The sequence below is a fragment of the Ostrea edulis genome, chromosome 1 (genome assembly GCF_947568905.1).
Source record: "Ostrea edulis chromosome 1, xbOstEdul1.1, whole genome shotgun sequence".
NCBI lineage: Eukaryota > Metazoa > Mollusca > Bivalvia > Ostreida > Ostreidae > Ostrea > Ostrea edulis.
In genome coordinates this window covers 100,058,940-100,083,775 of record NC_079164.1, presented here as the reverse complement: position 1 = coordinate 100,083,775, position 24,836 = coordinate 100,058,940, and the positions used below count along the sequence as shown (strand labels likewise).

General features: G+C 37.7%; 2 protein-coding genes across 2 annotated transcripts; one reads left to right on the top strand and one right to left on the bottom strand.

Annotated features, from left to right (window-relative positions):
• The first annotated feature begins 4,042 nt into the window (after positions 1-4,042).
• On the top strand, positions 4,043-7,014 carry LOC125664781 (bis(5'-nucleosyl)-tetraphosphatase [asymmetrical]-like). The gene is made up of 2 exons (XM_048897589.2): positions 4,043-4,221; positions 6,680-7,014. The coding sequence occupies exons 1-2, from the start codon at positions 4,104-4,106 to the stop codon at positions 6,997-6,999; spliced, it is 438 nt and encodes a 145-aa protein (XP_048753546.2). The 5' UTR covers positions 4,043-4,103; the 3' UTR covers positions 7,000-7,014.
• A 3,555-nt stretch (positions 7,015-10,569) lies between these two features.
• Positions 10,570-24,805, bottom strand: LOC125670487 (methylcrotonoyl-CoA carboxylase subunit alpha, mitochondrial-like). Its single transcript, XM_056140674.1, has 18 exons — positions 24,789-24,805; positions 24,599-24,688; positions 24,383-24,426; positions 24,087-24,226; positions 23,853-23,948; positions 22,802-22,923; positions 22,120-22,267; positions 21,873-21,994; positions 21,416-21,527; positions 21,233-21,314; positions 20,229-20,356; positions 19,561-19,744; positions 16,971-17,080; positions 15,910-16,123; positions 15,406-15,492; positions 13,392-13,579; positions 11,357-11,536; positions 10,570-10,850 (listed from the first exon to the last, which is right to left on the bottom strand). Exons 2-18 carry the CDS (start codon positions 24,625-24,627, stop codon positions 10,719-10,721), a joined length of 2,118 nt encoding a protein of 705 aa, XP_055996649.1. The 5' UTR covers positions 24,628-24,688; positions 24,789-24,805; the 3' UTR covers positions 10,570-10,718.
• Between the last annotated feature and the right edge of the window lie 31 nt (positions 24,806-24,836).

Genomic DNA, 24,836 nt, shown 5'->3' with positions numbered 1-24,836 from the left:
GAAAAGTAATGCCAAAGTTGATATTGGACGAAAAACATTTGAGAAAAGTAAGAGTTTAATAATAAAATGAACAATACTCTCCCGACCTCGTTGACAATCCTAGTATAATATAGAAATATTCCTACAAAATGTTTAGAGTTATAGTTATTGTATTGTCGTGCATTCATCTTATAATTTTTATAATTGCATTTCATACGGGTTTTTTTATGCACTGACAAATGTATCAGGTTTGGAATAGCTGAATCAATTGTTCATTGTTTGTATTGTTTTTATAATCATATTCTCACGTTTGATTTTAGTGCACTGACCATTAACTCGCATCTGCTGTTTATGTTTTAAAAAGTCAACTTTGCTGCGTTATGTTTATTTAACTTGGGTAGGGTCTGCATTTTGATATTTATCTTAATTATGAACCAATGCGGGTTCCTGTGTAAGTTAGGCTATTTATGTGTGCTCTACACGTACACAATTCATCCCTGTAAAAGACTCTCGATCAACTATACAAACGTTAAAATTTAGGAAAACAGTGGCCGATCACGATGTAAGTTTTACAAGTTCTAATATCTTTATTTTTTAGAGCTGCAATTTAAATACCAGTGTAAAGTTCATGTGTACTTTAAGGTAGCGAATTACATGCATCTAATTTTATAGTAGCAATGTAACCTAACTTAATTTACTTTTTCATTATGACTTTGTATTTCATTTCATTTATAGACTTGATTTGTTTATTGTAGCTTTTTACCATATACGCACACACATGTACGTATACACACATACGTATACCCACTAAAACAGGGACACACACGCGCTATTTAGGATCCGCGCCTATATGTGAACTGTTTGTGGCAAATAAACTGCAACTGGTTAACTCACTGTAATCCGTGTTGTGTTTTTAATAAAAGTGACATGGAAGGCAGTATAGTTATAGTGTTTTATATATATATATATATATATATATATATATATATATATATATATATATAACACCTCATCTTCGCTAGCCAAGGGTTTTGGGTCCACTCCGCTCCCCATATGGGGAGCGGTGTGGATCCAAAACCCTTGGCTAGCGAAGATGATATTACTGGTGTTGTTTCATTCCTTTCCTTTTCATTCCTTTGCATGGGCACCCACCAGGGCTTCGCCCTGGACTCACTGGGGGCCTCAATTTAAGGCGGCCTCCAGATCCCCTGCCTCATAAAGATGCGCCCCCAACTGCAATATCCTGGATCCGCCCCTGATTAAATGGCGAAAAAGATATGTTTGACACCTGCTGGAACTGCTGGAATAAATTATTTCATTAAATATTTTTATTTCAATATGCATGTACGTTTCAAATACCCGGTAGTAGATAATGACTGTATGCATTTTTTTTCTAAGAGAGAGAGAGAGAGAGAGAGAGAGAGAGAGAGAGAGAGAGAGAGAGAGATGCATACAGTCATTATCTAATATATGAAACGTACATGTATATTGAAAACAAAAAAATTGTTGGGTTTTTTTCTTCTTCTTTTTTTGCAGAATATATATATTAATTTTATATTGCCTATTCCCAGATAAATTGGATTGCTAACGAAAATACCATTTTACCAATTACAGACATTAATTGTATAGTCAAGATAGCTGTTGTTCCATCGATCACACGGGCTGGCTGTACGCAACTCTAGTACAGGGCTACTTAAAATACAAGGTCGTATGAACGCACGGTGCTGGTCCGAGTACGAATGCCCTTGTTATGAGTTCATTGGTTCTCGCGCACTCTGCTCGATACAGATGTACTAACCACGAGCCTGTTTCATTCTCTCACCAGAGGGCGCGCTACGCAAGCTTCGCTTTCTTCACTTTTTGTGTTGTGGAGCGTAGCGTAACGCCCTCTGGTGAGAGATTGGAGCCTGCTTGTCAGACTTTAATGGATTAGTACGAAAGCCCATTGAGCTCATTTTCGTAGCTGAATAAAAACTTTCGCGTTATAACGCGGAACTTTCGCAAATTAACGCAAAACTTTCGCGTTATAACACGTAACTTACTTTCGTGTTATAACGCGATACCTTCGCGAATAAACGCGTAACTTTCGGGTTATAACGCGAGACTGTTAGGTTATAAAGCGCCAGATTTTGCTTATAAACACGAATTTATGAATTGAATGTGCTCAATATCAAAAAAGGTAGCATGAAATAACTTGCTACAATGATGAAAAATAAAGATAGACTTGCCCAGCTGTACTTTGTAATTTTGTATGCATATTTATTGATATCGTCCCGTGGGGATCTGGGTTAGAATAGGTCCTCAGTACCCCTTGCTTGTCGTAAGAGGCGACTAAATGGGGCGGTCATTTGGATGAGACCGCAAAAACCCGAGGTCCCGTGTCACAGCAGGTGTGGCACGATAAAGATCCCTTCCTGCTCAAAGGCCGTAAGTGCCGAACATAGGCCTAAATTTTGCAGCCCTTCACCTGTATTGGTGACGTCTCCATATCGATATGAGTGAAATATTCTCGAGAGGGACGTTAAACAATATACAATCTTATTATATACTTTCAATTTCATCTCTTCTTTTTTCTTTAAAAGTTTGCGGGCATATATCACACGATATATGCCCGGAAACATTCCGGCCCGCAAACATTACGTCACAATCAAATTTCTACGCCGTTAATTTTCAAATTTTTCGTGTTTTTCATCTTTTACTCAGTTAAACCGATAAAGTTATTGTTAAAAATAAAATTATTGTTAGTTTCTAAATGAAATTGAAAGTGTATAGTTATAGTGTCTACGCGCCAAAAAACTCGGTCGTCATATTTTCCCATACAAAGTCTATAACCTATAAACATTAATCTATTGATATAATTTGACAGCTTTAACGTCTTACTGACCTACATTGTAGCTTTGATTCTGTTGTACATATTTAGTGTTATTGTCACATAGGAGATGTCTATCTAGACATTAAAACCAAACCAAAAGCATATCAAATGACAAATTCACAAAACAGTTAGTTACAAAGGTTGCTGTGAGAATTCTATAGCCCCCCCCCCCCCCACCCCCCCACCCCAAAGATGCTGTCAACAGCCAAGGGACATAACCTTTGAAAAGTGTGGCTTCATCTTCTATTGGAAGATTTTTTTTTTATAGGTCACCAAGTGCTTTCTAGAGACATTCTGAGGCTTTTCCCCCAGGATATCAAACGAATCAAAAGCAAATCTAGATTAAGCATATAGTTTACTCAATAGCATAAAGTTCTATGGCACGCTAAATTCACAAAAATGAGCTAAACATAGTTTCACAGTTGACAAACTAGGTTTATCGACTGTAAACTATAGTTTACGGACCGTAAACTATAGTTAACGACGTTAATCTATATTTTACATCAGTAAACCATAGTTAACAGATAATCTATGTTTCACAAGCGTAAACTATAATTAACAATGAAAACAATCATTAGCGATTGCAAAACATAGTTTATCTGATAAATACGGTTTCACGATTGTAAACTACGGTTTACAAGTCATAATTTATCTGATAAATATAGTATCACAATTTGTGAAACTAGGATCAACAATTGTGAACTACTTTAACGAATGTAAATTATAGTTTACAAATGTGAATCTGTATTTATCAGCAAAATCTATAGTTAACGTTTATCTCAAGACAGATAAACTTGGATTAGCATTTGTAAACTATAGTTTACAACCGCTAAATATAGTTTTACGGATGAAAACTACAGTTAACGAATCGTTAACTATAGTTTACAGTTCGTAAACTATAGTTTACAGTCGATAAACCTAGTTTACCAACTGTGAAACTATGTTTAGCTCATTTTTGTGAATTTGGCGTGTCATACTAAACATGAATTCAGAGATTTGTTTGAAATTCTGTGAAATTTTACAATGGACGAAATTTTATACCCCGCATTAAAAGAGGTTGTTAACTAAGCACTGACCACTGTCCAGTATTAATTAAGTACAAATATGAATCCTATTTTGTTACGCGAAAGTTTTGGTTATAATTTTTTTTTACCTACGAAATGAGCTCAATGGGCTTTCGTAGATTAGTGCATTCCCGAAGATATTTTTTTCGATCACGGAAATGACCGAGTAGTTACGGTTGCTTACAACGATGAATCCAAAACAGAAAGTAGCAGCAGGTTTCATTGTTTTCAGACGCTTCGAAAAAGAAATTCAGTATTTATTGCTTCAAACTTCGTATGGTGAACATCACTGGACACCACCTAAAGGTAGCATTATATTCCTTGTCTGATCTTCATCTGCAATGTTCTAGTACATCTAGACTGGCCCGCTGTCATTGATAACGAGTGCGAGCGCCCTGTCTTATCAATAATAGTGGAGGGCATGCCAGCAGACTTGGCCTGGGGATGTCTAATATTTAAAAGGATTGTAATGTATCAAAGTAAAATATAAGTTAACCTTTGTTTTAACCTTAAAACAAACAAACAAACAAAAAAAAACCAACAACAAAAAAACACCAAACAAAAACAAAAAACAAAAATCCTCCAATTTAATACTCGTGCAGTAAGTGATAATGAAAGTGAAAAGTAGCTACTTTCAATTTGGACATTGTTTATGATGCCCCAAACTTCTGCCAGAGTTGGTTTACGGAGATGTAGAAGACTATGGGTAGTATGAAGGCGCCCCTTGTCTGTGTAGCGGTCAGCCGGGTTTGATCGCTGGTTGCCAGATAGATCAGTTCTTAGAGTACCTGACTAGAGAATTCAGGGGGCCTGGGTTCGAATCCTGGTCTGGTCCGTTACATTTTCTTCCTTCCTGTTACATTTGGTGCCATGACCAGTCCCTGGAACTGACAGGTGGAATGCCTGCCAGGGGATTAAGATCCACCTGGGTTGATGTCTTCAAGTGTGAAGACATTTAAGGAGGGAGGAATGTAGTGGTCAGCCGGTGGCCAGATAGCTCAGTTCATAGAGCACCTGACTAGAGATTCAGGGGGCCTGGGTTCGAATCCTGGTTTGGTCCATTGCATTTTCTCCCTTCCTGTTACATCTGTCAGTGAGAAGCTCATTTGAGCTCAAACACATGTTGTCCGGTGTCCATCTGTAAACTTTTTAATCAATTGTTAATAGGATTTATATGGCTTCTTCTCCAGAACCAAAAGGCCAATTTCAACCAAACTTACAGTAATTTAAGCATGCATCCCTGGGTAAATGGAATTCAAAATTAATTTAATGGAAGGACGTCCCCTTTATGAAGAAATGGTGAAAATATGTAAGACTCTAAAGTGCGATGGTCACTCCAAAATGCGATGGTCACGCCAAAATGCGATGGTCTGCGCCAAAGTGCGATGGTTTGTTAACGTTACGGATGGCAAAGTGCGATGGCCACGCCAAAGTCCGATGGTGCGGAGTTCAGTAACGTTTGTGACGTCATGTCATTGTGACGTCATTCTTAACGTCAAAATGAAACCGAAGAAATGCAACTCGTACGACAGCAACGGCAAGGTATGTACGAGGTTGAGGATAATGAGAACGGCAATCTACATTTGTTGTAGAACTATCTTCGCTGCTCAAACATTCTTTAATCCATGATCATTTATTACTTGTGACGTACACGTGGATCTAATAAAATCCTGGGAATATGCTATAATGCAAAACATTCTATACGATTTCACGTTGGAAAGTTTTGTGTTTAATAACACGACAACTAAATGGTAATGAAATAAGTTGAACTTCTTATTTTTTATGCATGGATTTTGCACTGATATTTTAGTGAAACAACACACGGTTGGTACAGTATGTACCACAACACTGTGTCGTTTACAAACCAATGGATTTCGGCACCACCATCGCATTTTGGCGTGTCAGACCATCGCACTTTGTCACATGAGTGTGGACCATCGCACTTTGGCGTGTCACACCATCGGAGTTTGGCGCAGACCATCGGGGTTTGGCGGGACCATCGCACTTTGGAGTGCCATCGCACTTTAGAGTCTTACAAATATGCTGGCAGCTTTTAAAAATCCTCTCAAGAACCACTGGACCAAAATCACAAAACTTATTTGAAAGCTTCCTGAGTGAGCGTAGATTCAAAATTGGTCATATCATGGCCCCTGGGGTAGGATGGGGCCACAATAGGGGATCAAACAAGGCTCACCGGATTGCGATATAGGACTTGGGGCGAGTGCGACCAGTCTTTTGGTAATGATGTAGTTTGGACATCACCTTCATCTTGGTGTTTGACTTTTTTTTTTGAAAACTTTAACCTTAGCCATAACTTTTGAATGCTTCATGCTAGGGCTTTCATATTTCACATGTGTATAATCCCTGTGACAAGACCTAGCTTTCTTGTGGTTACCAGAATCATCTTGTAACCAATCGAAGGCATCAATGTTTCACAAACACAACTTGTGTTTCTATCCTTCCATCCTGTTCCCCCTTCCTTTTATTTTAGTCTGTCCACCATTTACCGGTATCTTGTTTTTGATTCACACAGCAGTTTGAAGACTGCATTCTTATCTTGTTGACAAGTTTCAGCTCCACTGTGTTAAAATATTACAGCTAGTGAAGAGAATTCTGGAGTTTTCTGTTATTTAAGCAAAATCTCATAAGTCCAAGTTTTGACTTGCATATTTTTTGAGAAATCCAGACCAGACTACAGTTCTGTATTATTGTGCATACAAAATGTACATCAGAAATTCTGTATTAATCTCAGAACATTTTGCAGGCCACGTGGACCCTGGAGAGACGGAACTACAAACTGCCCTGAGAGAAACCGAGGAAGAGGCGGGGCTGAAGAAGAACGATTTCAACATGTTTGACAACTTCCAAAGGACATTGAACTATGAAGTAAATGGGAAACCAAAGAAAGTGGTGTACTGGCTCTCGGAGCTAAAGGACCCCCACACACCGGTGACGCTGTCTGACGAACATATTGACTATAAGTGGCTCAATCTTAACTCTGCGTTAAGCTGTGTTAAAAAATACAAAGACTTTCAACAAGTTCTAAATGAGGCAGAAAGTTTCATTAAGTCAAATTTGAAATAAAGTTTTTGTAAGCATTGTGAATTTGTTGTCAAGGCCTTTGAAATATTTCAAGTTACTAAGGCCTACAAAAATATGTTTACAGTTTCCCTACAGACTATCATGTGCGCACCAAAATGTTGTTTCACTGCAAAATATAAAAAAATTAGTGCCTCAGAAAATACTCGGTGCAAAAAGGAATTGAAGTAGACACAGCACAGATGCGTTTCACAGCACAGTAAAAATAATTGTGTTTTATAGCTTTGATTCAGTTAGGACATATTAATTAAAATATAATCAATATAAAAACTGAAAAATTCTGGCTTACTTACCCTATTGTCTTTGCTTGTTCGAGTAAATTATACTCTTTTGTTGGGCCTAACTGAAATCATGTCTTGCAAAGTATTATGTACTGAACTTATTCAGATTAAGTAAAAGTTGATTCATGTTAGTATCATTGATAGGGAGGTTCAGGATGTAAACCTTGTACATATTTTATTTTTGTTATCACAGGGCAAACACAAGTCTAGAAGTTTGTGTACTGCTCAGTTTTCTATGTCTCAAACACTCAGGTGTACCAAGGTTATGCAATCTGTAACTGTAGCAGTTTTTGTCCAGAATTATTCAGACTTCACCCATCAAAAGATGGGGCCAATATAGGGGATAAGATGACCATTTCCACTAGTGGATACATTTGAAGAAATTTAAAGATTGTGGCAAGTGTCGTGAGGCATCTGGGATCTACACCCAAGTTTGTAACACCCCAATGCCAGGTGTAAACCCAAATTTGTGTTGTACCTTAGGTTTACACTGAGTTTGTTACACCTCAGGTATACACCCAACTTTTTGCTGTACCTTAGGTTAACATTGAGTGTGTGTTGCACTTTGGGTCTACACTCGAGTTTGTGTGGAACCTTGGGTCTACACTTGAGTTTTGTGTGGTGCCTTATTCTACACCTGAGTTTGGTCTACACCTGATTTGTGTGGCACTTTGCCACATTGGGTCTACACCTGAGTTTGTGTGGCACCTTGGGTCTACACCTGGGTTTATGTGGCACCTTGGGTCTACACCTGAGTTTTGTTGGTGCCTTGATTCTACACCTGAGTTTGTGTGGCACCTTGGGTCTACACCTGGGTTTATGTGGCATCTTGGGTCTACACTTGCATTTTGTTTTGCACCTTGCCACTTTGGGTGTACACTTTAGTTTATGTGGCACTTTGGGTGTACACTTGAGTCTGTATAGTACCTGAGGTGTACACCTGTGTTTATGTGGCATTTTGGGTCTACACCTGAGTTTTGTGTGGTGCCTTTGGTGTACACCTGAGTTTTGTATGGTGCCTTGGGTCTACACCTGAGTTTGTGTGGTGCCTTGGGTCTACACATGAGTTTGTGTAGCACCTTGGGTTTACACCTGAGTCTGTATAGTACCTGAGGTCTACACCTGAGTTTGTGTGGCACTTTGAGTCTACACCTGGATTTGTGTGGCACCTTGGGTCTACACCTGAGTTTTGTGTGGCACCTTGGGTCTACACCTGAGTTTTGTTTGGCACTTTGGGTGTACACCAGAGTATGTATAGTACCTGAGGTCTACACCTGAGTTTTGTGTGGCACCTAAGGTGTACACCTGAGTATATGTGGCACCTTGGGTCTAAACCTGAGTATATGTGGCACCTTGGGTCTAAACCTGAGTTTATGTGGCACCTTGGGTCTACACTTGGATTTGTGTGGCACCTTAGGTCTACACCTGAGATTTGGGTCTACACCTGAGTTTTGTGTGGCACCTTGGGTCTACACCTGAGTTTTGTTTGGCACTTTGGGTGTACACCAGAGTATGTATAGTACCTGAGGTCTACACCTGAGTTTTGTGTGGCACCTAAGGTGTACACCTGAGTATATGTGGCACCTTGGGTCTAAACCTGAGTTTATGTGGCACCTTGGGTCTACACTTGGATTTGTGTGGCACCTTAGGTCTACACCTGAGATTTGTGTGGCACCTTGGGTCTACACCTGAGTTTGTGTGGCACCTTAGGTCTACACCTGAGTTTTGTGAGGCACCATGGGTTACACCCGAGTATACGAGGCACTTTGGGTCAAAACCTGAGTTTTGTGTGGCACCTTAGATCTACACTTGAGATTTGTGTGGCACCTTGGGTCTACACCCGAGTTTGTGTGGCACCTTAGGTCTACACCTGAGTTTTGTGAGGCACCATGGGTTACACCTGAGTATACATGGCACTTTGGGTCAAAATCCGAGTTTTGTGTGGCACCTTGGGTTTACACTTGGATTTGTGTGGCACCTTGGGTCTATACCTGAGATTTGTGTGGCATCTTGGATCGACACCTGAGTTTTGTGTGGCACTGTGGGTTACACCTGAGTATATGTGGCACCGTGGGTCAAAACCTGAGTTATGTGTGGCACCTTGGGTCTACACCTGAGTTTTGCATGAAATCTTGGGTCTACACCTGAGTGTGTATATTTCCTGAGGTCTTCACCTGAGTTTTGTGTGGCACCTTGGGTTGACACCTGAGTTTATGTGGCACCTTGGGTTTACACCTGAGTTTTGTGTGGCACCTTGGGTCTACACCCGAGTTTGTGTAGCACCTTGGGTCTACACCTGAATTTTGTGTGGCACCTTGGGTGTAAACCTGAGTTTTGTGTGGCACCTTGGGTCTACACCTGAGTTTTGTGTGGTACCTTGGGTCTACACCTGAGTCTGTATAGCATATGAGGTCTACATCCGAGTTTTGAGTGGCACCTTGGGTCTATACCTGAGTTTGTGTGGCACCTTGGGTCTACACCTGAGTTTGTGTGGCACCTTGGATCTACACCTGAGTTTGTGTGGCACCTTGGATCTACACCTGAGTTTGTGTTCCACCTTGGGTCTACACCTGAGTATGTATAGTACCTGAGGTCTACACCTGAGTTTGTGTGGCACCTTGGGTCTACACCTGAGTTTTGTGTGGCACCTTGAGACTACACCTGAGTTTTGTGTGGTGCCTCAAGTCTACACCTGGATTTAATTTTGGATTTTCGTAAAAAAGAAGCATTAGAGAGTTGATTTTTTAACTGGGTATTGATGTAAAATTATTCAAAAATAGAAAAGTCTTTTATTTCTAAATCTTAAGTACACATGGAGTTACATTGATGTATCCAGTAAAGGATCATTGTATGTCCCAGTGAACACATCACTAAAATGGTGAAGTAAGAACACGCCATACACACATGGCAGTCAGTCGCTGGTGGCTATATAAATTATAGCTCAGTTAGTGACTGAAGATTCAGCACTTTCTCTGACACACAAAAACTCAATTTTTCTTGGGAATATTTTCATAATACATACATGATTTCATATTCATAATACTTAGATATTAGGCAGAGAAAGACCCCTTTTGATTGGATTAGACAGAGAAAAACCCCTTTTGATTGGATTAGGCAGAGAAAGACCCCTTTTGATTGGATTAGGGAGAAGAAGACCCCTTTTCAGATTTATTGTGGGGCCCTTTCCCACTTGTCAGTTTTCTAGTTAATATTTACATGTATGTACTACGCCTCTGGTTGTAAAAGCAAGACAAAAAAATTGTTCACCCCATTATGCTACTCTTCATATATTTATTTCAAAAGCAGCAGCTATAAATGATTGTTCAATATTGTTCACCCACTGGTTAATGTTTTGTGAGACATCTTTTTATTTATTCAGGGTCCGTCTCTGTTCATCACACTGCTTTGTGAGAAGTCTTCATCTTATTTCGGGTCCGTCTCTTGCTTGGATTGTTCCTCCTCAAAATGAACGAGAGTTGTTCCCTTGGCCACAGTCTCTCCCTCGTTGTACAGAATGGTTTGTACTTTGGCATCTTTTGGAGCCCGTATTATATACTGCAAAAGATAAACCAGAGGCTCATGGGCCACAGTGCTCACTTAAAACAAAAAAACTCCACAGATGAATAAAATTCCAAATTTCGATACCTAATTGTCACATGAAATGACCTCTAAATTAAAATTAGTAGACAACTCCTTTTGAAGAGTTCCATTTTTACAGTTTTTGACAAAATTGGGGTATGTTTGAAAGTTAGCTTACTGTAGAGTATTTACTGATATTTATTAACCAACATGATGCACCTAGAGCAATTTGTTAATCAATGTGTGTAAAGCTCTGAAAACAAATACCCAGTAAACTCTGATAATTTGATCAACGGGACGTAATTCAGTTTGTAATGTTGCTACTTTGACATGTTTTGTATATTTATTCACATTTTGCACAGAAATATCTGAAAACAGAGAACTTTGTTTATAGTAAGTGTCCTTAAATATGAAAATGCTTTTATGGTTGATAAATGGCAATTGTTATAGCCCTTGGTAAATTTGATCAAACATGAGCATACCTCCATTTTCATGGCTATCATGACCACCAGTGGGTCACCTTTTTGCACTTGGGTACCTGGAGAAACCAACACTTTTTCCACCACTCCAGGCATAGGGGCCAAGACGTCCTGCGAAAAGCCCGATTCATCCTTTGACTTGAGATATGAGGGAACTGGCATTTGAAGGTCACACCTGCCATCCTTGAAATAAAACAATTTTAAATGTGTATCAAGTCTGACAATGGAAACACAATGTATTTACACAGGTATAGTACACTAATTTTAACCAGCTTCTGGTCATTTCAATCACTTCTTGTGGAAATCCATTTTCACACAATTTTAAATAATTCAAATTTCATGCATTTCATAATTATTTCTAATGAAAATATGACAGTACTAATTTACAGCAAGACAGAAAATTATGATGAACACAAAATAATTCTGAATTCCAAAAAATCTTTGAACATACAATTCCTCAAACTAAAAAGTACACAGAAACCCCAGAGGCCCATAGGTTACAACACTTGCATGAATCAAACAGAGGCCCATAGGTTACAACACTTGCATGAATCAAACAGAGGCCCATGGGTTACAACACTAACATGAATCAGACAGAAGGCCCATGGGTTACAACCCTTACATGAATCAAACAGAAGGCCCATAGGTTACAACACTTGCATGAATCAAACAGAGGCCCATGGGTTACAACACTTGCATGAATCAAACAGAGGCCCATGGGTTACAACACTTACATGAATCAGACAGAAGGCCCATGGGCTACAACCCTTACATGAATCAGACAGAAGGCCCATGGGTTACAACACTTACATGAATCAAACAGAGGCCCATGGGTTACAACCCTTACATGAATAAGACAGAAGCCTAACATTAGGGACACCTCAATGGATTTATTGTGGACATGCTATGACTCTAGGGTAATGGAATGAAAAAATTTAATCTACTCTATATAAAAACACCTCCATATTACTTAAACACAAGTTGTAACATATTCCTATGTAAAACATTAGTCCTCTATTATATCCCCTACTAAAGGGACATAATTTGTACAAACTAAAATACAAAAGGAAGCTTTCATATTAATTTAATACATTTAACCCTTCTGGTTTTTGAGAAAACAATTTATTTTATTTTTCCTATACACCTGTAAATTAGGAATTTCACAAGTGTATCAAATTTCTGCTTTATTTGTGACCATTAATGAATCTGCATAAATTTAGCACCAAGATTGTGTTTAAATAGAGTTGTCTCCCTTTTTTGGAAAGCACCGGTATTAAAGGCAGTGTACTAGAATAAGCTGAATTGTTATTCATGTGTGAATCTAAACATCAATCAATAATTTGAAGGCGACCATGTAACTGTCCATAACTAGTTCTGTCCAAATGAGACTAATACCCCCCTCCCACCCCCACCCCCACAGGACACATTGTGTCAGGGCTTGAAGCTAACTTTTTATGTCACCAGTCCAGCCAGACTGATGGAGTATAATTTCAACCAGTTCACAGAAAAATTTACCAGTCCAACAGAGTTTTCCAGAAATAATTAAACATATTTCGTTTATGTTATTAAAATGAAATTTAACTCAATATGCCTCAGACAATATTGTAACACTTATGTGGATTTATAATTTATGAATCAGATTTGTCTGATATCTTCAGATCAAAGCATGCCAAATGTGTGTTTTAAGATTCCATAAATATATTTTCCAAAATAATGCTTTAGGAAATTGACCAGTCCCATCGGACTGACTAAAACAAATGTATGTCAATTCGTCACACTTTTAACCAGTCACAGACTGACGGGCATATGTTAATTTCGAGTCCTGTTGTGTGGTGGGAAATGGTGACCTTGTGCTCATCAAAGTATAAATGGTTTTTAAGATGTATTCTGGACAATGACAACATAAAATTCTGCCGCCACAAAAATAAAAAAATATTCATGACTTCCTTGAATGTTAAAAAACTTCAATCAAAACAGCATGTAAGATATGCACAAAGTTTTAATCCAATCCGTTCATTGATGTTACAGTGAAACTTACAGTGGTAAAGACATGCAACGTATTGTTGTTGATCACCACTTCAGCCTTGGAGAAGACCCCATCCACACTGCAAGTCAGTTTAATGCCCTCCCCCTCATCCTGTATCTCGCCTGTAACCTGATAACTTTTCTCTCCAAACATCACACTGTAGCTTCTGTCAGAGTTTGCCTGAATGGCAATCTCATACTCTGCAAGGAAAATCTCAAGTCAAAATACTTTCTATACAAATCACCTATGAGTCACATTGTTCACCTGAGCGATGATGCATCTTTTTAAATGAAACTTTAAACTACTATTACCTGGGGACACAGATATGAATCAATGCTTACTCATTAGTTTGACGGCTTGTGTTTCTCTGTTGCAGATTTTTTAAGAATTTTCTTACAATTTCTGATTTCAAAATTTCAACACCTATTATGGACCCACCCTGGCCTTGAGGATCTTATTTTGAACAAATTTGTATCTACACTACATGCTAGCAGATTGATTGGACCAATTGTACTCTTACAAAGACTGTGAAAAAAATTTTCCCTATCTATTTCCAGACCTTGTGTAAGTCAATAATCCTCATTGTGGCCCTGCCCTACCTCTCGTGTTGACGGTTCGAACAAACATATTTTTTTTTTATATAAGGAAGCTTACATACATACACCTATTAGGCTTTCTGGTTTAGTAGCTTTTGAAAGATTTTTTTAAGCACCCCATCTTATTTTCACCTTTTCTAACTTATCTCCCTTGGAAAAGAGCAAGAGACTTTAATGAAAGAAATGTAAATCCACATTACCTTAGAATGCAATGTTTGAAACTTGAATCTATAATTCCATATAGTAGTTATTTTTCCCACCAGGTGAAAATTTTGGCTTATTTTAGCTGTTTGGTATCATGCCATAAAATTTTTAATGGTTAAATTTGCACCCAAATGTGTCTGCAGTCGTAAAACATATTTTCACAAGAAAGATAACTCTTCAGCTTGAGAGGTAAAAAAACTACTTTTTTTATGTCAGTTGTTTCTGACAAAAGACTTGGACAGTTAAACGTTTTACAGATACATTTTAAACACTACACACTGTTGATCAATTTTTGTGTTTTGGAACTCCATGTCTGCCAAAATACATTCCACTTAAATTTTTTGTATACTTAACAGCTAGAAAATTGTCAAATTTTACGCTCACAGACAAAAAATACATGTACGCTATACAGTCAGTACCTATGAATGCAATGTTTGAAGGATGGTTGGTTAAAATTGAACCAGTGATTCTTGAGAAGGTGCAACAAAACAACAAAACAAACAGACTATGGACAAATTTTGATAAGAAAACCTCACTTGAACTCACTTTGGAATCATCATTGTTCGGGGGGTGGGGGTTGTGTGTCATTGTTTGCAGGTAACCAAAATTTTATTGGTTTATGGAGACGTAATTTCGTGGGTAACTTCAACCCTCATGTTGAGATGTTAATTGACACTCATGGAAAAAGAAATAAAAGGTGTTTTCCGTATGTTGGACTGTTTATTTCATTATAATTGCGACTATACAATTACTGCATGTGTACTTATTTTAGCATGTAAAACATTCAGTAGAGTCAGACCTGATGCACTATTTGACGTCATCACGATTTAGCGATTCCTCTATGTATGATAATGGATAAATAATTTTAGTGCAACATAAATAGCCATCTTGCTTTACCCCCAAAGCCGCTTAAATACATGTAGGTACACGCACAGTATAATGCGACACTCCTTGTATTTACTTTGCACATACATGTACATTATAATAAAAATTTAATTAAATTTTGTTCATGAAATAACAACTCGGTTATGGTCTGTATAAAATCAACAGTGTGATGAATAAATAACATTGTCTTTAGATACCTAGTGCAATCTGGATGAAATTTTCCTAGCTTTGAAAAACAAAATTGATCAATGTTCTTGGGGATCTGAATTAGTGGGTAAGGGTGATTGATGATTCCACAGTACATTAAGAACTATCCTCCGACTCTCGTCAATGCAACTTACTAGTATCTCCATCCTGAAGTGATATTTTGTGGACTGCCGATGAATTTATTCTCACAGATGATAGGGCAGAAAATGGAGAGAAGGGGTCTGAAATACAAGATTTCTGACAGTTCATGCACTGAATGTTACAATAATGACTATCAAATCAATTCATGTTAGCATTAAGAACAAATTCAATAACTTATCATCACAAGTTTTCAAACGGAAGAATGCCATTGGTTAAAAAATCAAATGCGATACATCTTTTTCCTATCTAAATTTTTCACCTCTAGTTAAGCCAGTGGATTAGGGATTTTAACCGACAATCTGTAAATGTGTATGCGAGTCTCACAGGGGTTTAATTTTTCACTTAAAAATTTTGCACTAAAATTGCATTATTTGTTAAATGAAACAAAATTTCCAACACCATAACTTTATTACACACATCTTATTTTCTCTTCACAACAATTTTGATCAGTGCATTGTGCCTCCTTAATGTGTACAAAGTCTTTTTTTTATCAGTACCTAAGGTGCTACAAGCATGTTGATGGGTTTTTTCCTGTTCAATCAGCATCAAAGAAATAGCTGCCTGACAGATGGTTTTGTCAGATAAGCCGCGGTCCGGAAACAGCTGATCGTAGTGCTGTGGTATAAAGTCTGTGTGGACATTGCCAGCCTCAAATTCAGGGTGACCAGCCAAGTCCATCAGAAACTGGATGTTAGTACTTAGTCCAAGCACCTGTTGATGACAGAACAGTCACAGTGCTTTATAATGCATGTACAGATGTTTCAATATACAGACATTCATGAACAGTTTATTGTACTTGTACAACAGAACAGTCACAGTGCTTTATAATACATGTACAGATGTTTCAATATACAGACATTCATGAACAGTTTATTGTACTTGTACAACAGAACAGTCACAGTGCTTTATAATACATGTACAGATGTTTCAATATACAGACATTCATGAACAGTTTATTGTACTTGTACAACAGAACAGTCACAGTGCTTTATAATACATGTACAGATGTTTCAATATACATTCATGTACAGTTTATTGTACTTGTACAACAGAACAGTCACAGTGCTTTATAATACATGTACAGATGTTTCAATATACAGACATTCATGAACAGTTTATTGTACTTGTACAACAGAACAGTCACAGTGCTTTATAATACATGTACAGATGTTTCAATATACAGACATTCATGAACAGTTTATTGTACTTGTACAACTTTGATCACTCTCATTTACTACTTTACATTAAAAATACATTGTCACCATGAACAGAAAACTAAGCTAGCGATCTTCAACTTGTACATCTCTACACAATACTCACTAGATATTAAGAGAGTGTTAAATGGATTCACACCTGAGTGAATATTCACTTGATACAAGAGAGAGAGAGTTAAATGGATTTGCCTGAGTGAATGCTCGCTTGATATAAAGAGAGTGTTAAATGGATTCACACCTGAGTGAATACTCACTTGATATTAAGAGTGTTAAATGGTTACACCTGAGTGAATACTCACTTGATATTAAGAGTGTTAAATGGTCACACCTGAGTGAATACTCACTTGATACTGAGAGAGTGCTGATCGGATTCGTCTGAGTGCAGAGGGACGGTCATCTGACCAGACAACTAGTTTGGCAATCATTGGGTCATAATGAACAGACACTTCATCTCCTGTAAAACAGAAAAGCAATGCTTTATCATTTTTGTCCAAGAAAATTAACTAGATAGATATCCAAAGGACATAGATTTCCCACTGTGGTTCTTCAGACAGGCTGAACATAAAATCCATAAATATTACATCAAGGTCACACAGAAGGTCACAGTCATCACAAAGTTTGTGTATTAAGGAGGTACTCTACATTGTCATAATGGCTGACTTCCTTTTAAAATATGGATGAAAATATAAATATCAGCAATATTTGTCTATTCATTTGAAATGTCATTGCCTAGTTGAGTAGCTCAGTAGGTTAGCACGTCAACTACTGAACTGTAGATCGCAGGTTTGAGTCCAGCAGGTGTTTTCATTTTTTTCCAGATTGCTTTCTACTAAAACTGCAATTTTTGACTAAATAAAGTAAATCTGAAAGTTTTTAATTCCAAAATATTGTTGTACATATCCTCCACTTCTCACCCATTATATCAAACTCTGGTGTAGCTACCTCCTTAGGTCTGAGATTGATACCCTCAATAGTCAGGAATGTGAGGTCAAGGACATATTCAAGGACATACGGAAGGTCAAACTGTAAATGTTGGATCAAGGACATACTGAAAGTCAAACTGTAACTGTTAGATCAAGGACATACAAAAGGCCAAACTGTAAATATGAGGTCAAGGACATGGAAGGTTAAACTCTAAATGTGAGGTCAAGGACATACACATGGTTAAGGTGAACAAATTTGGGCCTAGTCATGTTCTCACTAAGAAACATATGTGTTTGATGTTTGCAGAAGACATCTTTAATGGAATTACAGCAGTATAATTGTTTTAGCTACTGCAGATTTTTGATAAACATTGATAGGTATGCAATGCTCTGTGATAGAATAGTGAAAAATGAGCAAACTGCAAAATTAGGAATTATATTGTAAATCAAAGTAAAGAAGGGGGGTACAGTTTCACTCTCTATCGATCAAGATGTCCGCATTCAAAACCAGTAGGTTAGTTAGGAATAATATTATCATGTTCATACTTATAAGTTGTATTTCAGAAATGCGCTAAATCAAAATCCAGAAATGGGAAGTCGAGGTCATAAAGAAAGTCAGGGTAGAAAGTCAAGGTCATAAAGAAGGTCAGGGTAGAAATAAGAGGAGCATATCCATCATGCTCTTACCAAGATGTGTCTGTGTATGAAGTGTGATGAAGACGTCCTCTGTAGCTGCTTAGAACTGAGCTAAATGAGTAGACAAAAGAGTGGAAGACAGGCATGACCAACACCATTCACATTAGAATGACATCACTCACTACATGTATTTGGTTTCGGTCTCTATATTGCTACGATAGCCCCTGTTGATAGGTACGCAATAGTCAGCTTGTTTCCATGTCTGCTCTTCCAGCATTTCTGTCATGTGGGCTGATGCTGGACAAGTTTCAGACTTACAGCTTGTTACACCAGTGTGAAACTCACATGAAAGTACCTCCAGGATGAACGTGAAGAGAAGTGAACTGACGACTGAACCTTGGTGCACTCCACCTCCCTCTACATTCCTCAGTGTATTGTATTGACTGTTCACCCTTAATTACACGACTCCCATGGTAGCTGCAATAATGTAACCCCCTCAGATTTTTTTATTCTGATGTTTCACACCAAAAAAAAAAGTCGGAGAGGGCTACATTATTTCAGCTTGACCCCTGGAATTGCAGCACACATCCTGTATGACCCCTACTGCCAACTCTTTGACTCCCAGACTTTTCATGGTCTACTAAAGAACTTTAATATGCGGACTAAGTCAAATGCCTAGGTCAAAAAGACAAAGTAGAGAGGTTTTCCTGTGACAATGAATTTCAGCTGACAAACAATAAGGATAGTATCTATGATGCGATGCATGAAGCCAAGCAGTATCTCACTGATGTTGACATGACTAACACTATATGTCCCAGCTATTTATATGACAGGGCACAAAAATATTTAAAATTGTTGTATGAAAGTTTGATATAAACTTACAAACACCATTGACTTAAACACTATGACCCAGCTACCTACATACTGTATACAGGGGTTCAACCTGTGTTAGTTTTGCCTTTCTATACTTGCAGATGGTTTCTCCCCATTTTAAATTTGCCACGAAACAGTTGCATTAGAAGAGAGACAGGAGAAAACAAGCATTCTGAGAGTACTGCATAGCAATACATAGTCCCCTACCGGAGGCAAAAATTATTGGACAGCAACAATATTCGAAGTTCATTATGAGACCAATTTTAAATTAAATTTGCCGCGAAACAGTTGCATTAGAAGAGAGACAGGAGAAAAAAACCCAGTTTCACCCAGTCTTAAATTCACCTACTGACAATGAGGATAATCGGGGCAAAAATAAAACGGGGATGATTATTTCCCTGCAGACAGTTACAGAGCACAAAGATGTTAAAAGTTGTTGTATAAACGTTTGATATAAACCCACAAATACCACTGATTTGAATGATTTTACGTGAACACTAACCTTCCCGGACTGCCGTTTCTATACGAGTATTCTCATCAGGTTTGGGAGTTCTGAGGTAGTCTAGGGGACCGGCTCCAGGCATGAAAGCATTGTTTGGATCTTCAGCATAAATCCGAGCTTCAAATGCATGTCCTCTCAGTTTGATTTCATCTTGTGTAACCGGTAGAAATTCTCCCCCAGCTACCTGTAAATGGTTTACCTTACAGTCATCCAGGAACACATATTAGCTGGTGGCCACAAACTCATTAACACTTTGTCAGCGAGTTAAATCATATAAGAAGCTACAGGATAATTTCACAATAAATTTAAACTTGCAGATTTTTTTTTTAACTTTTCTTGATCTGTATATGGAACATGTATGTGCTTGTCCACTGTGAACCAAATCAACTATACCACACAAACATCAATTCTACTTGTTACAGTAAAATATGGATATAGTGAACATCCAGTGCTAACAAAAACCAGTTCTTTATAACCTAACTACTGGTACATCCAATAACATTTTCAATATTTTCCTCTCGTAGCTAAATAAACATCACTTCACAATAAACATGAATTCGTTATAAGCATGTTTGTTATAAGTGTGTTTTACTGTAATAGTTGGTACAGTGTATTCCTGTGCAGCCTTTCTGTGACATTACACTGCACTGTTGGTTTGCCGTTCTCACCTTGATCTGCCACTCCACTAGATCCGTGCCTGTTACCATCTCCGTTACTGGGTGCTCCACCTGTAACCTGGTGTTCATCTCCATAAAGTAGAATTTCTTGTCCTTGTCCATGATGAACTCGACAGTTCCTTCAAAGATCAGTAAAAGATATTACCTGTATTCATAATACCATGAACTCGACAGTTCCTTCAAAGATCAGTAACAAATATTACCCGTATTCATATCACAAATTTAAAAGTTCCTTCAAGGATCAGTAAAAAATATTACCCATATTCATAATACCATGAACTCGACAATTCATTCAAAGATCAGTAGAAGATATTACCTGTGTTCATATCACAAATTTAACAGTTCTTTTAAAGATCAGTATCCTGTGGGGATATGGGTTAGAATAGGTCCTCAGTACCCCTTGCTTGTCATAAGAGGCAACTAATTGGGGCAGTCCTTTGGATGAGACGGCAAAATTGAGGCCCTGTGTCACAGCACGTGTGGCATGATAAAGATCCCCCCTGCTCAATGGCCATAAGCGCCAAGCATGGGCCTAAATTTTGCAGCCCTTCACCAGCAATGGTGACGTCTCCATTTGAGTGCAAGATTCTTGAGTGGGACATTAAACAATATACAATCAATCAAAGATCAGTAAAAGATATTACCTGTATTCATAATATGAATTCAACAGTTCCTTGAAAGATCAATGCAAGACACACTACCTGTACTGTTAAACGTGTATTTATCATGAAATACTAAAGTATAAAACCTAACAATTTTTGGTTAAAACTAACATGGAGTTTATTTTGAGTCTATCCCTGATCACACTTTCCCCTTAGCCCAGAATTCGGTCCTTGCTTGGTAGACTAACAGATCTTACCCGCCCCCACATAATCCACAGCTCGAGCGGTACGCACAGCGGCCTCTCCTATAGCTCGCCGTACTTACCAGACCCCACATAATCCACAGCTCGAGCGGCATGCACTGCGGCCTCTCCTATAGCTCGCCGTACTTACCAGCCCCAACATAATCCACAGCTCGAGCGGCACGCACCGCAGCCTCTCCTATAGCTCGCCGTACTTCTTCAGTGAGATCAGGCTGTTTAAAATAAAAAAAAACATGGACAAACATCTGGATTTTATAGAAACATGTACAAGCATATTAAAATGAGAAGTGAATGCATTGAATGTGTGGCATACCGCAGGAGCCTCCTCAATAATTTTCTGATGTCTCCTCTGAACACTACAGTCTCTCTCAAACAGGTAAACGTAATTTCCATGCTTATCTCCAAACACCTGCACCTCCACATGTCTGTAAGTTATCAAAGTCAGGTCATAAAATTCCACTACGGGGGAAATTATTTAAATATTCATGGAAAGGGGGAGGCAAATTTCCTGGATTGCTGAGATTTTACAGATTCATTGGGATATAATTTCGTGGATATGGTTTCTAAACAATAAAACATGATAGGAATTTTGTATTTTGTTGGGATTTGAAATTCATGGAGTAAAGGTACCCATGAAAAGTGAGCCCCTATGAAATTAATGATTCTGTGTTTTCTTGACAGTAAAGTCAGATCACAAAATTTCACTACATGTATATGAATTAGCAAACAAGGTGAAAAGACATCATTAAATTCTATTTTGAGCGTAGCACCTTGGTGTCTGCACAAATTTCTCCAGCAGCATCACATCATCACCAAAAGATTTCCGGCCCTCAGTTCTGGCCGACTCCAACTGACTTTCAAACTCCTCGGCATTCATAGCGATCCTCATTCCCTGTAACATAGCAACTCACAATAAGATCTCTCACATGAATTCAGCCATCATCAGATTTCCTTACAGTCCATTTCTTGGCAGGTTGAATATTCTAATGAGTGTACATCTGTTGGCTTAAGATTTACCTTTCCTCCACCTCCCCTAACTGCTTTGATCATCACAGGGTAACCAATCATCGCTGCTTCTCTTTTCAATGTTTCATTTGATTGGTCCTCACCATGGTAACCTTCTATAACAGGAACTCCTGCTCCAGCCATGATGGACTTTGATGTACTGAAATGTAAATGATTATTACTTCAGTAGAAGAGAAAGACATGTTTCAGAGTAACAAAATATTTCAGATGCATTCTACTGAAATAATTTAACAGGTTTTTTCTGCGTTCATGGCATTTGTCCATTGTTTATGAAATTTTGTGGATAGGAAAAATCCGTAGAAAAAATCACAAAATAGAATCTGATTAAAATCAACTCCTCGATCCACTCCTTGTTTTTTTTTAAATCGCTACATGAGGCCTTGTATCGCGACAATTAAAAAAAGAGAAGCGGATTAAGAAGCTGATTTTAATCAGATTGCACAAAATACAAATATATATAGATCTGTACAAAATGGTATATGTAGGTTTAATGCAACCGCAAAAATTGGAAATACAAAACACAATTTGCTACTGTTTAGGGATCAAATCACAAAAATGTCCATTCACAGGAAACAACCACTATATGACATGATGAAAAACTGTACTTAGTAAATCATATTCCGTACATACAAGATGATGACATAAGGAGCACTTGAGCAATGTTTGAAATTACCTTTTAATGCCCATATCTCTGATGGCTGAAGCAGGGGGTCCAATAAAAATGACTCCCTCTTTACCGCACAGCTCTGCAAATTCTGTGTTCTCCGACAGAAATCCATATCCAGGGTGAATTGCCTGTAATCAAAAGATGCATGTAGAAATTCACTATATCTGAGAGACGTGTCATTATGAAAGACAAAAAAGTGTTTGATGATATCTTAATTCTAATCTTAAGATGTACTGTGACAATGTATCTTAACTTGTGATATACAATGTATCTTAACTTGTGATTTACAATGTATCTTAACTTGTGATGTACAATGTATCTTAACTTGTGATGTACAATGTATCTTAACTTGTGATGTACAATGTATTAATAACAAGTCTTGTCTTGTTACTTATTATAATTAATTTCAAAGCTTAAAAAAATTGTTCTTTTTTTTTTGGGAGGGGGGGGGGGGCAGGTAATCTAAACTCAAGTCTCCTGAATTTCTAGACAGGTGCTCTACCAAGTTAATAAAAAAAATGCATCTTTATAAGGCCAAGTAAAATTAATTAGTAGATTATCATTCAAACTTCACAAAAAAATGGGGCGGGTGGGAGGATTTTATTTTTTATTTTTCGCCATGGTATTCTTGACCTCGAAAATGCCTTCTCTCATTGAGAAAAGGCTTTATAAATCATAATTACATGTGTATTTGGGTTTCTAAAAGGCAAAGTGAAACAAAGTATGTTTACGATACTGGACCGGACATAAAAATATCCGGAAATCGTAATTTTGAAAAATAAAAAAAAATCGGGGCGGGGCGATTTTCGAGGGGCGGGCGGGAATGATAATCTACTAATTAATTTTACTTGGCCTAATATTGGGCAAATCAATAGTCAGAAAATAATTGATTCACTGAAAATCATAAAAACAGACAAAATGAGTTTTCTGTTTTCAAAAGTAAAAGATTCAAAAAGAATGTACATCTGTCAATCAAATTTTAACCAATGAATTTGACAAAATAGAATGCAAAAATAAAAAATACAATGGCCACTGATGGCCTTTATGTGTGGTATACCTGAGCCCCTGACTGTTTAGCCACTTGGATGATCTGCTCCTGTTTGAGGTAGCTCTGAGCTGCTGCTGGGGGACCAATGTGGAAGGCCTCATCTGCCTGACAAGTAACAGAAACTCAACTTAACAACCAATATAACGCAAACAAAAAATTCAGTACAAAATCATAAATATATGGATGAGACAAAGGGAAAAAGTTTTGATTTTCGATCATTTATATCTACATTTTGTTGCTTACCATTGCCACATGAAGAGACTCTCGATCGGCATCACTGTACACGGCGACTGTTTGGATACCGAGACGACGAGCAGTCCGAATAACACGACAGGCAATTTCCCCGCGATTGGCGATCAGGATCTTGTTAATGGGGGTTACATCTTAAATGAACAAGTCATTTTATTTAAACACTATAGATATACATCTTGGTTCGAACCATGATCTAATATTGTATTAAAATATAAACTACATTCAATTCACGGTATTAACACCTCTCAAAATTGTACTTAATACATATTATATCAGTAACAAGTTACCTTTGCTGCTTAGTTTTCTTAGTTGATGTACAGTCGATGAAAATCTAAATAAAAAATAATAAAATAAAAATTTGGACTGGTGACATTCAATACAATCAGACAATGTAGTTAATTTTTCATTTCTCTCCAGAAACTAATAACACCAGATGTCATTAACGTGACAACATGCATTTTTATCGTGTTGTTTATGTGTATGGGTTTGCGATGATATCATACCTTGTGCAAAGTTTTAACTTAGGAAACATCCTCGTTACACGCAAGTGTACTTTGGTGTTTTCAGTTTACCCTTGTAGTGCTGTAAGTGGCCTTTTTAAAGAAAAAAGAGAGGAAAGGAAGAATAATATGCAACTGAAAGTATTCTTCAATGTTCAGTTTAACTAAATTTGCAACTTTAAATATATATTACTGGATCTGGTAGAACAAGAAAGTTGTGAATTCGTGTTATTTTGAATTA